At 45.5% G+C, this 12,801-nt stretch overlaps 2 protein-coding genes across 2 annotated transcripts in view; one reads left to right on the top strand and one right to left on the bottom strand.

Annotated features, from left to right (window-relative positions):
- POLR1H (RNA polymerase I subunit H) overlaps positions 1–145 on the bottom strand; it is a 41,448-nt gene extending 41,303 nt beyond the window's left edge. Inside the window, exon 1 of the mRNA XM_056573112.1 lies at positions 17–145. The gene's annotated coding sequence lies outside the window, so the exon portion shown is untranslated. The remainder of the gene's footprint in view (positions 1–16) is intronic.
- Positions 146–206: 61 nt separating this feature from the next.
- The window catches only part of TNPO3 (transportin 3), a 66,534-nt gene continuing 53,939 nt past the window's right edge, over positions 207–12,801 (top strand). Inside the window, exons 1-5 of the mRNA XM_056573108.1 lie at positions 207–572; positions 8,507–8,707; positions 10,400–10,473; positions 10,558–10,714; positions 12,289–12,432. Coding sequence (XP_056429083.1) covers positions 459–572; positions 8,507–8,707; positions 10,400–10,473; positions 10,558–10,714; positions 12,289–12,432 — 690 coding nt within the window. The 5' untranslated portion in view covers positions 207–458. The remainder of the gene's footprint in view (positions 573–8,506; positions 8,708–10,399; positions 10,474–10,557; positions 10,715–12,288; positions 12,433–12,801) is intronic.

Raw genomic sequence — 12,801 nt, forward strand, 5'->3', positions numbered from 1 at the left:
GTACTTGCTGGCATACCCTTTTAGGACGCCCTCGTACATTCACGGATATGACCAGTGCGCACCGATTCGGGCTCGGCTGCCAGTGACTTCTCCCTTCACTAGGGCAACACTGGCTTCCGCTTTCTTAGTTCCGTACAGCTGGGGGGCGCAGATGTCCGGCGGACTGACAGGAAGTAGCTGTGACGTACGTCCTGCCCGGGAAGCAGCCGCCTTCCTGAGGTGCTGGAGAGGTGGGGAGGCTGCGTGTGACGGGCGAGGATCCCCGCTGGTACTGTTGTTTATACCGCTGTTCGGCTCTCGCTCCCCGCCGTCTCCGGGAGTGGAGGCGGAACGTCGCTGCGCTGAGGAGGAGTTGCAGGCCGGACACGTTGCTGGTGCACAATCTCAGTTCCGGCCGAAAAGGAGGATGAGTCCTGGGGAGCGGCGGCTGTAAGACACTACTAGATAGAGCGTGAGCTATGGAGAAGCCGGGCCTGCAGACCGTCTACCAGGCCGTGCAGGCACTCTACCACGACCCGGACCCTAGCGGGAAGGAGCGGGCATCGCTATGGCTGGGAGAGCTGCAGAGATCGGTGAGAGGCCGCATGTGCCAGTCCTTGGGGACACGGTGCCGGGGAGCTCCGGGGTTCCTCTCCTCTAAGCCCTTATGGAGGGAAGACGGTGCAGGGAACGAGATGGCTGTGAGGCCGGCCTAGGCACCGATCATGGAGGAATCTCGCCTGGAACAGGGGGCAATGGTGGGAGCTGGCTGCCATCCAGATAGCCGGGGCAGGGGAGTCATCTGCTGGGCTGTAGCTTTATATAATGGGCATGTCCACTAAAGGCAGGGCACTACCAGCAGATCCTAGCCTGGCCTTGTCTCCTTATAGACACAGTTATAGAATCATCATTACTGATCTGCAAGTAAACGCCACCCAACTTTCCCTGACTCCTGAATGATAGACCTGTCCAGTTATGGCAGTGATCAGGTAAGCTGTCCGGTCCCCGGGGGCAACACGCCCTCTCCCAGGACTGGTTACAGTACCAGACAAGTTGCCATATATAACATAGAAAAGAAAGTACTGTAAACATCTATGGCTACATTTAGCCATTCCCCGTCCCCTGTAGGATCTTACAAATGTCTGAAGACTGGCCTTTCCAGCCGAACAGTAGTCATGGCAACGGATGTCACCGGGACTGGTTGGGGACATCCTAATGCTTCTCATACAGTGTTGTGCATAGATATCGGCACTGTTTTCTAACCAGTGTGGCTCCAGCTGTTGCCAAACTACAACTTCCAGCATGCCCGGACAGCCTTTGGCTGTCCGGGCATGCTGGGAGTTGTAGTTTTGCAACACCTGCAGGCACCCTGGTCTAAGGGCCTCTGTCACACATCCTCCGTAATGTCATATTGAAGATTCTTTATGTATTTATCTTACTAAATGGCTTCATGTTTAATAGTGTTGTCTATTGCGCTATTCCATGTAGAATAAAAAATAAAGCATGTTGATGCTTGTCACCCCAGTGTATGTCCTAATATAGGAATGCAGCAAAGGTGTAGGCCGGCGTGTTCCAGTTAAAAGCATATTCTCAATTATTTTATTTTTGTTATCCATTAAAAAATTATAGATAAAACCTTAGATCCGAAAGACTTGGGAGTACAACTGACGCGTTTCAGATCTTACACATTTGTAATCATAGCTGACCCACACCCATGGGGCATTGCTATTGAACATATCGAGCTGTTGGTGGAAGCAACTTTTTACCTGAACATTTCTAAAAGGGTTAACCAAGATTAGAAAAACAGCTGATTTCCTCCACAAATAGCACCACACCTATCCTCAGGTTGGCTTTGGTATTGTAGCTCAGCCCCATTGAAGGGAACGGAACCAAGTTGTGATGCCACACACAACCTGAGGACGTGTGTGGGGCGGTTTTTGTAAAGAAACAGCTCTGTTTTTCTATTCCTGGATAAGCCCTTTTAAAGGGCGCGCTATATACATATGAACCGATGTACAGTTTATGTTAAAAGGGCACTTTTCTGGCATTTATGGGATCCAAGCATATTTTGGCATATGGTCCAAATGTAGTTTTCAAATGTAGACGACATTGACAGGCACAGCTGGTGACACCGCATATCCGCATCTGCCTGCCTCATTTTGATTCAGCGCAAAGGCTAGGAGCAGGGGTTAGGTTAGTATTATTATTTTTTTTATTTTATGTACCCACCTATGATAAATTTATATACAACAAACACAAAAACCTAATCCAGCTCTCGCCCTCTTCCTGGTAGGCGTCAGCACGAAAGGCCAGGAAAAATGGCCTGAATTAAATCAATATGGCAGCAACATGGATTATAGCACACTGGATCTTCTTTAAAGGAGAACTGTAGTGCAAGATAACTTTATAGATAGTGGGGGGTCTGACATGGCACATGTACAGGGCCGCGGCAGTCTGCTGGAAGCACCGTGTCGTCCCCAGCAGGAACCTGCAGAAGACACGCCTCCTCTATGTATCTCTATGGAATACACGGAGGGGGCGTGTCGGCTGCCGCGTCATGCAGGGACGGAGCGCCCCCTTCCAGCATACTGCCGCGGCCCCATATGGGAGATCGCGGGGGGGGGGGGGGGTCCCAGCGGTCGGACCCCCCGAGATCTATAACTTATCTCCTACCCTTCGGATAGGGGATAAGTTATGTTGTTCCTTATGTAATTATAAGACACTTTGCTATTTACTTGTTGTTAAAATTCTCTACCTTTTATGTTTTTAATGTGATTGACAAAAATGGCCTGTTCTGTTCACTGCCAAACAGTTTGGTCTCCTCCCGGCCTGGCAGGAGACCAAACTCAGGAAGTGCGTGCGGGGCATGGCGAGTCACAGCTCTTGCGGGATTCAGTGATGTTGCGCCTGCTGGGCAACGCCCACTTTCTCCTGCCGGGAGCTCATACAATGTGAGCAAGGGGAAAGGTATGATACAGAGCTTTTTAAAGCTCAGATTTTTTTTTTAAGGGCTGTTAGGAGTAGTTAGTGAATATAATCTGAGTTAGTTTAGGAAATATGGTTTGATGACAGGTACTTTTGAAATAAAGTATTTAAACATAGTCCACACATGTACAAATGCGTAACAGTCCTGACACATTTCGGTCCACAGACCTTAATCATAGTCTATGATGAATGGGGAACTCTGGTACCTACCTCCTTATCCCCTTTTCACAGGGTAGGGGATAAATGTCTGATCACAGGGATTCCGAATGCTGGGACCCCTCCGTCATCTCCTGCCCGGTGCCCTGGCTCTCCTCATGCACAGAACAGAGCCTGACCTGCCCCCTCCATGCATCTCTATGGAAGAACCGAATGATACCAGAGTACAGCTGTTGAGTCTTTCCCATAGAGATGCATGAAGGGGGAGTGTTCACCACCACTCTGTGCAGTGGTTGACACAGCTCTGTGCAGGAGATTGCAGGGGGCCCAGCATTCGGACCCCATGTGATCAGACACTTATACCCTATCCTGTGAATGGGGGGATAAGGCGTTAGAAATCTAAGTTGCCCTTTAATTATAGACCCTCTATGATAAAGGTCTGTGGACAGAAATGTCAGGCCTGCTATGCATTTGTACATGTTGTGTGGACTATGTTTTAAAGGGGTATTCTAGCTTTATACATCTTACCCCCATATTTAAAGGATAGGGGATAAGATGTATGATTGCAGGGGTCCCGCAGCTGGAGACCCTCGTGATCTTGGTGCTGCCCCTGGCATTCTGTGCCATGCGCTGCCTCTGAGACAGGGATGTGACGTTATGGCCACGCCCTCTAGTGACGTCACACCACAATTCTTCCATTCATGTCTATGGTAGCGCCATCATGCCCCTCCCATAGACATGAATGGAGGGGGTGTAGTGTGATATCACGTCCCTGTCTCGGAGGCGGCACCTGGCACAGAATGCCAGTGGCTGCACCAAGATCGCGGGGGTCCCCAGCGATCATACATCTTATCCCCTATCCTTTCGATAGGGGAGAAGATGTGTAAAGCCGCAATACCCCTTTAATACTTTATATTAAAGAAGTAGTTTTTACCTGGGTCCAGTTTGCTTAAATCCGTGTTGCTGCTATACTGATTTATTTATACTATAGGCATTTCAGAATGCCTTGGCAATGGAGACTGGACTGTGACTTTATAGATGGGGACTGCTCACCTGGGTCCAAATACAGGTGATGGTGAGTGCTTGGAGCTTTGTGATGCATCTTTCTATAGCACTGCCCCTAATACTGTACATTGGGGGAAATAACAAGCCAGCGAACATACAGTGAGAGAAGAGGTGGGATGTACATGTTTTGTCCTGGGGCAAGTCTATTGTGTTGGGGGGGGGGGGGGGGGGCAAATAAATATATAGTTGCATGAACCAGTCACTCAGCTGATATCTGAGACCTCACAGATGATCTATACAACAAGGCATCGTCTGAAGCAGTTCTTTATTTAGCAGTTTTCTGACTTGCTTTTTTAGCACAGTGATATAGTATATGAGCACCCAGTTATTTATACGCTTGCCATTCGCAGTGGTCACTGACATGAAATTTATGGCCACTTACCCATTTTTGTTCCCCTGGTGATATCAGCTCATTTCCAGAGTCCCAGACATCTGTATTACAACATCAAACCTGAATATCTTATAAGTGGACAGATCAGAAGAAAGAAGCAGGGTTCCCTGTTGTGCTTTGGCTCACAGGGAAGAAGCAGGAGCTGCTAGATATTGCATGTAAGGCTGCGTTCACACCGCCATCTAGACCCGTCCTGTTCTCCCGTCAAAAATAAAAACGGACAATAACGGATGCAAGCGGATGTTATCAGTTTGGATACATTATTGTTGAGTTAATAAACCAAAAACTATTTTTTTTTGTTCTGGCCATGCTCCAAAGTAAAAACCGGATCAAAAAACTGAGTGAAAAAAAAAGGATGCAAACGGATGACATTAAAGGCTCATCCGTTTTCCATAGACTTCAATGTAAAATTTACTGTATCCGTTTTTTTTGACGGAAGAAAAAATACTGCATGTGCCGTTTTTTTCTGCCGTCAAAAAAATGGAAATGAGTGCAGACGGGTTCAAACGGCTGTAAACGGATTTGAAAAAAAAATCCCATTGACATGAATGGGATTTTTTTTAAAACCATTTCTAATTTGTTTACAGCCTGCAAGAACAGAACCGAAACGGGGATAAAAAAAAAAACAGGGACAAACAGCCGTGTGAACACACCCTAATACTGAGATTATGTAATACTGGCACCCTGCTAAATGTTCCAAGCACAGGTATTTTTGGAATGAAAGATTTATTGCAGTGGAAACAACTCCCTATACCAGTGTTTCCTAACAGGGTGCCTCCAGCTGTTGCAAAACTACAACTCCCAACATGCCCGGACAGCCTTTGGCTGTCCGGGCATGCTGGGAGTTGTAGTTTTGCAACAGCTGGAGGCACCCTGGTTGGGAAACACTGCCCTAAACATTTGGGAGATCTGTTCCGGATGCCCCACTGGCAATAATGGAAATGGATTCCCAGTACAGGGGAGAAGACAAACATGAGATGTGCTCACTAGAATTTACCGGTCCATACCTGAGGCTAAATTACAAAATCTAATAAATACATGTCGTCTTCCGGTTTCTATGAGTTGCATTGTTGGCATAAGATCTTGTTCAGGCTTATGTCACCATATACATTTAAAGGGGTACTCCCCTGGAAAAAAAAATTTAAGTCAACTGGTGACAGAAAGTTAATCAGATTTGTAATTTACTTTGATTAAAAAATCGTAATCCTTCCAGTACTTATCAGCTGCTGTATGCTCCACAGGAAGTTCCTTTCTTTTTGAATTTCCGAACTATCTGACCACATTGCTCTCTGCTGACACCTCTGTACATTTTAGGAACTGTCCAGGGCAGGAGAGGTTTGCTATTGGGATTTGCTTCTAAACCAGACAGTTCCTAAAATGGACAGAGGTGTCAGCAGAGAGCACTGTGGTCAGGCAGAAAGGAAATTCAAAAAGAAAATAACTTCCTGTGGAGCATACAGCAGCCGGTAAGTACTGGAAGGATTAAGATTTTTTAAATAGAAGTAATTTACAAATCTGTTTTAACTTTCTGGCACCAGTTGATTAAAAAAAAATGTTTTCCAGTGGAGTACCCCTTTAAAGCTCACCCATACCTGCCACTATTCAAGCTAGATGTAGAGTTATGGATGATACCTGTGTCATAAACCTGTGCCAGATCTGATGAGGAAATACTGTGATGAAAGCCTTTAGTAGTAGGGCCTAAGGATTTTGCCCTGTAAGGACCCGTACAGACTATGGAAATTCAGTTCGGAATTCTGCCTACAGCAGCCTCTGGCTGACTTGGCTCTTATTAGCCACACAGGCCCAATTTTGCTGTCCCATTGACTGCAATGCAATTTTGGGGGGATTCTGGTGAAAGAATTAACATGTCCATCTGGATTCAGGATCAATGGAATTCTGCTGCAAGGGGAATTGAATTTCCTTAATGTGAATGGACCCTAAACTTTCTCAGGAAAGAAGTAAGATATTAAAAACTATTTCCGGTTTGCGTTCTGTAGTCTTTTACAGGAGGCTTCCTCTAAGGCTGGGTTCACACCACGTTTTTGCAATACAGTTCCCGTATAGGTTTTCAATTTAAAAACCGCACAGAACCGTATTGAAAACCGTATGCATTGACTCTCCATTGAAAACCGTATGCATTGACTCTCCATTGAAAACCGTATGCATTGACTCTCCATTGAAAACCGTATGCATTGACTCTCCATTGAAAACCGTATGCATTGACTCTCCATTGAAAACCGTATGCATTGACTCTCCATTGAAAACCGTATGCATTGACTCTCCATTGAAAACCGTATGCATTGACTCTCCATTGAAAACCGTATGCATTGACTCTCCATTGAAAACCGTATGCATTGACTCTCCATTGAAAACCGTATGCCAAAAGATGCATCAGGTTGTGTCCGTTTTGCATCCTGTAGCCTACCACGGTTTTTGGTCCGGGTGAAAAAACGTATTGAAAATACTTTTTTTTTTTTTTTTTTTTTTTTTTTTTTTTTTTTTTTTTTTTTTTTTAGCATGCGAGTCAGTGGGAACCATACAGAACTGTATGTGCGTACGGTTCCATCTGGTTTTCACCATACAGTTTTTGACTGCACAGTTTTTTTTCCTGGAATTTCAATCAAACAAGTGAAACTTTATTCATAATGGAATGAAAAGTTAAAAATGTATATATTTTTTTTCTTAAAAAACGGATGCAACTGGACATAATTTTTTAAACTGTATACTACTTTCATCGTCAAATCGTCAATCCATGGACTGCAAGCAGCAGCATCTATAAGTTAGACCAGTGTTTCCCAACCAGGGTGCCTCCAGATGTTGCAAAACTACAATTCCCAGCATGCCTGGACATCCAAAGGCTGTCCACACATGCTGGGAGTTGTAGTTTTGCAACATCTGGGGGCACCCTGGTTGGGAAGCACTGAGTTATACTCTTTAGTGTAGTGTTTAGAAGTTTTGGTGACAAAGCATAGGTTCTGTTCCGCTACTTGTCACATAAGGACTAGGCTGTTACTGTGACAGTACTAATAGTATAATAAGGGAGGCAGTCCTGCTAGGCTAGGTAAGAGTAAAAGATATATGGTCAAAAATCAGAAAGAAGAGAATGAAAGTGGGGCAATGGGATAGTGCAAACATTATCTGTTTAGTTATACTGTAAAGTCATATTATAGGAGCCGGGATTAATCCAGATGAAAGTGCATGGCAAAAAAGCTAATAATCCAATAGGGCAATTTTCAGTAGCTCTGGAGCCTCCCAGATTGGTGCCCACTATAAACGTTTTTAGGTGCAGAGATACAGGCGATGCCCCCTCCACCCCGACGGCACGGGGACTGAATGCAAGAGGGCAATCACTATACAGTTCAGGCACTTTGTGCCTCTTACTGGCTACAGTGTGCACGGTCAGATGTGTGCGGCTGTGCTTGCGATCCGGATGCACGTCCTTGTGGCACGGGAGAAATGTAGGAGGGGTGATAGTCTGGTGCTGGGGGTTGGAGATGATGGCTGGGAAGCAGCGTGTGGCAGCGCTGTGAAGCCTAGCGGTCGTAGCAGCGTATGGCAACGCTGGAGGTATCCTCTGTACCCCGACGGCACGGGGAGCAGGTGAGAGGGTAGGTGAGGACCGGCAATGCGGTAACGATTGTCTCAGATGATGTGCAGGGTTGTCTTAACACCAGACGCGTTTCGGGGAGCTGTGACAGGAAGACTGTTACTGTGACAGTCTGATCTGTAGAATGATAAAGCTTTATTTTCAGAAGAACATCATTGTTTACTGTATCATCCTTTTCTTTATTTTTTATTTTTTTATGCCCACTGTAATTTAATGTCTTTCCTTCATGACTGTCTCAGGAAATATGATTTAAATTGGTGATTCACCTGTACCCGTGTGAAACTAACAGGAAACCTTGCCTGACTTTCTTCTGTCTTTCCTAGGTGTATGCTTGGGAGATCTCGGACCAGTTGCTGCAGATTCACCAGGATGTGGAGTCTTGCTACTTTGCAGCACAAACCATGAAAGTGAAAATTCAGACCTCTTTTTATGAACTGCCCGCAGACTCCCATGCTTCCTTGCGGGACTCTTTGTTGTCTCATATACAGAACTTAAAGGACATGTCCCCCGTCATTGTCACTCAGGTATAGTTGCCTACAATATGGTGCAAAATGTAGATAAACCGATGATTTATGGCCCATATCCAATTCATAATATCTAATGTAGTAAGAAAAAATGAGAATGGTTAGATCAGTACCAGGTTATTTTACCAGCACAGAGTCAATCAAGTAATGTCTGTGCAATCCTATTAAAGTCACCAGAAGCTCTTGTAGCAGACATCTTCCTTTCTTTGTAGGGGAGCTAGTTTTTTTTTTTTTAGCATACCCCTATTAACATGCAGAAGAAAGAGTGGATTTTAGTCCACACTACAGAGGAATATCATCCATATTCGGGATGAGTATATTCATTTTACTAGTGGATCCTGCATGCAAAAGACACAGTTAGGCTCATTTGAATGCAACTGATCCACAAACACCTTCTGCCTGTGGCAAACGCAATGTATCCTGCCTACTCTGGATGCATTATAGCATCGCTCAGCTTTGAGAACTATAAGATCAGTTTAGGTTTTCAGCTTATGACTATAACCAAGGCTTTTCCATTTACAGCCTACAAGGAGAGAATTAGAAAAAGACTTTCATTCACTTTCCCTTAAAATAAATGTACAGTATCAGTCGGGAACCCTCCTTTTGTAAATACTTTAAATGACTAATATGTGGAAGCTTGTTTAGTTTGCAGATTCTGCTGTTTTTAGATACACTTATTGCTATCCGGTGCATGTAATCCAGCACATAAAAGCAACCTAGCAGTCTTGTATGGCAGCCATTGAGACTTTTGCTTTAATTTTCAATGGACAACTACTAAATTGGGCAAACTATGGGCAGCTGTTCCACTTTCCCTTACATTTCCCTTATTGCTATTAGACCATTTGAGCAGGGGAATGAAAGATCACTATCTGGCAGTCTAGAGGATTAAACTGCTTGACAGCCATCAGGCGACAGACATTTAGTCCTAAGCTAAGGGCATAGTCTGGGATATGTTATCATTAGCGCTACACCCTTTAATTCCAGTAGGGAAAACTTAGTACAGTAACAAAGACATTCTAGAGAAGTGTTTGTGTGTGTTTTGCAGAGCGAAGTCCACATAAACATGGATTTACTTTTGGGAGAAACATTTGAGAGGAACACTGACTGTGAATGGGCCTTATTGCATAAAATCATTATCTGACCTTAAAGGGGTATTCCGGGCAAAAACATCTTATCCCCCATCAAAAGGATAGGGGATAAGATGTCTGATCGCAAGGGGCCCGTCGCTATGACCCCCCCCCCCCCCCCCCCCCCCCGCGATGTCCCTGCAGCAGCCTGCATTCTATGCGTAGCTGTGTCTGCAGTTTCGGAAACCGCTGGGCTTCCGAGACGGGGACGTGATGTCATGCCACGCCCCCTCCATTAATTTCTATGGGAGGTGGCGTAATGGCCGCAATGCCCCCTCGCATAGACATTAATGGAGGGGACGTGGCGTGACGTCACTTACCCGTCTTGGAAGCCCGGAGGTTTCCGAAACTGAATGCCTATAGTAGGTGCAAAATAAAGTTGAGTAGCTTAATGGAAAATGAAGCGCTGTGGTGACAGCATGTGCACCTATACACATATTCTGTGTTCAGCTGTTTGTGACTTTGGCCATGTAGAGTCAGTAGACTATATACTTAATGATGCCAAATACATTAAAAAAATGTGAAGATTTTAGTTATAGGAAATGAAACCTTTTTTGTTTTTTAGCTGGCTTTAGCAATAGCAGATCTTGCCCTGCAGATGGCTTCTTGGAAAGGCTGTGTGCAAACCCTTGTAGAAACGTAAGTACTCCGAGCCAACTCTTTAGATCATGTCTGTCCTGCATTATGATAACTTGTTCCTCACTAGGCTAATGTTCTCTACAGATATAGTAATGACGCCTCCTCATTACCCTTCCTCCTGGAGATCCTCACTGTGCTACCTGAGGAGGTGCATAGCCGATCCCTGCGTATCGGTGCTAATCGGCGTTCTGAGATCATTGAGGACTTAGCGTATTACTCCAGCACTGTGGTCTCTCTTCTGGTATGAAGCTCTCATCTTTGCTTGTATTTGATGATGCCAATTTTGTCTTTTGTTCTTTTTCTTACTGTATATTTTTACCACATGGATATATTATATCTTTTCGTGTTTTTACTACAGGGATATAGGGCCTGACACAAGGTTAAAAATTAATTTAACACTTACCAATACGTTTGGGAGCATTTCTTCTGTAGTTACATGCTTGTATCCAGACCAGTCCGTATTGGCTCTTTCATGGAGTTGACTATGGCCTTGCGAATAAAAGAAGCTGTAAGCTAGGTTCACACTTAAAGGGGTACTCCGGTGCAAAACATCTTATCCCCTATCAAAAGGATAGGGGTTAAGATGTTAGATCGCTGGGGATCCCCGCGATCTCCGGATGGCAGCAGCGGCGTCCGGAACACCAGAGCGTGGAGCTCCCGTGTTTGTGACGCCACGCCCCCTCCATTCATGTCTATGGCTGGGGGCATGACAGCTAGTATGTAGCAGTCACAACGCCCCCCATAGACCTAAATGGAGGGAACGCGGTGGCTTTAGTCACAGCCATCCGATCACGGAGCAGAGTTCGCTCCGTGATCGGATGACTGGGGTCCCAACGGCGGCATCCCTGCAATCTAACATATCCCCTAACCTTTTCATAGGGGATAAGAAGTTTTGCGCCGGAGTACCCCTTTAAGAGTTTCCGGCCAGACAAAATCCAGCACAAAATTCCAAGTGTTGCCAGCACTGACTAAATAGGCCGACGCTAGGACTGTGTGCGGACATCTCCATAGAAGGCAATGTCAGTGGTGTGGATTCCTCCTGAAGAATAAACAAGTTCATTCTTTCAGCGACGAAATTTCAGCATGTTTGCTGCTAAAAATTATGTATTGTGCCCTGTGCAGCGCAATCCTATTGTCAGCAATGGAGTCAAGTATACTCACCCCAAACCGCGCACGGACAGGACTAGGACTTGTCCATATATAAGTAACAGAAGGAAGATGTCCAGCGCGCACATGTGTAAAGGAACTTCTTTTTCTTCAGATGCCATTAGATACAGCAGGTACTCAGGTAACGTGACTCGTTTCGGCCCACAGGGTCGAAACGTGTCACGTTACCTGAGTACCTGCTGTATCTAATGGCAACTGAATAAAAAGTTCCTTTACACGTGTGTGCGCTGGACATCTTGCTTCTGTTACTTATTGTCAGCAATGGCATTCTTCTGTATCCTAAGCGGAATTCTGGTTGGAAAAAGTGTGAACCTAGCCTTACTGTACATGATAGTGTCTCTGATGAGGCTTATAAACTTACTAGTCTTAAGGGCCTTGTGAAAAGTTTGTTTACTTGACTCTGCAAAGTGTGACTTTAAAGCTGGATGTAAACTATAACTCACAGCCTGCAGGCAAAGTAACCCAGCGGCATAAATGCAGCAAAACCGGTGCGTTTAATATATCACAATGCTAAGAGGTCATGTAAAAGCTTCATAAAGCTGCTTCTGTTAAGCTATTGCTGTTTTTTAGTCTATACATATTCATCTCAGTATTAACAGCGCACCTTGTTACAGCTTTGGTTACAGCTTCTCGTTTTTGTCTCTTTAGATGAACTGCGTGGAGAAGTCTGCTGGCAATGAGAAAATGCTGATAAAAACATTTAAATGTTTGGGCAGCTGGTTTAATTTGGGCGTCCTAGACAGCAATTTTATGGCAAACAATCGACTCTTGCTGGTCCTCTTCCAGGTCCTGGTAAGATATGTCTTAAGCCAATCTAATTGTACTCAGTGTTAAAGGAGTAGTCCAGTAGTGAACAAGTGGTGAACAACTTATCCCCTATCCTAAGGATAGGGGATAAGTTGCAGATCGCGGGGGTCCGACTGCTGGGGCCCCCCCGCGCGAAGGGGGCGTGTTGACCGCCGCACGAAGCGGCAGCCGACACGCCCCCCTCAATACAACTCTATGGCAGAGCCGGAGCGCTGCCTTCGGCAATCTCCGGCTCTGCCATAGCGATGTATTGAGGGGGCATGTCGGTCGCCGCTTCGTGCGGAGGTCGACACTCACTATCTGGCCGGAGAGCCGGGCCCCCGTACAGAGAGATCGCAGGGGGCCCCAGTGGTC

Source organism: Hyla sarda, chromosome 4 (assembly GCF_029499605.1).
Source record: "Hyla sarda isolate aHylSar1 chromosome 4, aHylSar1.hap1, whole genome shotgun sequence".
Lineage (NCBI taxonomy): Eukaryota > Metazoa > Chordata > Amphibia > Anura > Hylidae > Hyla > Hyla sarda.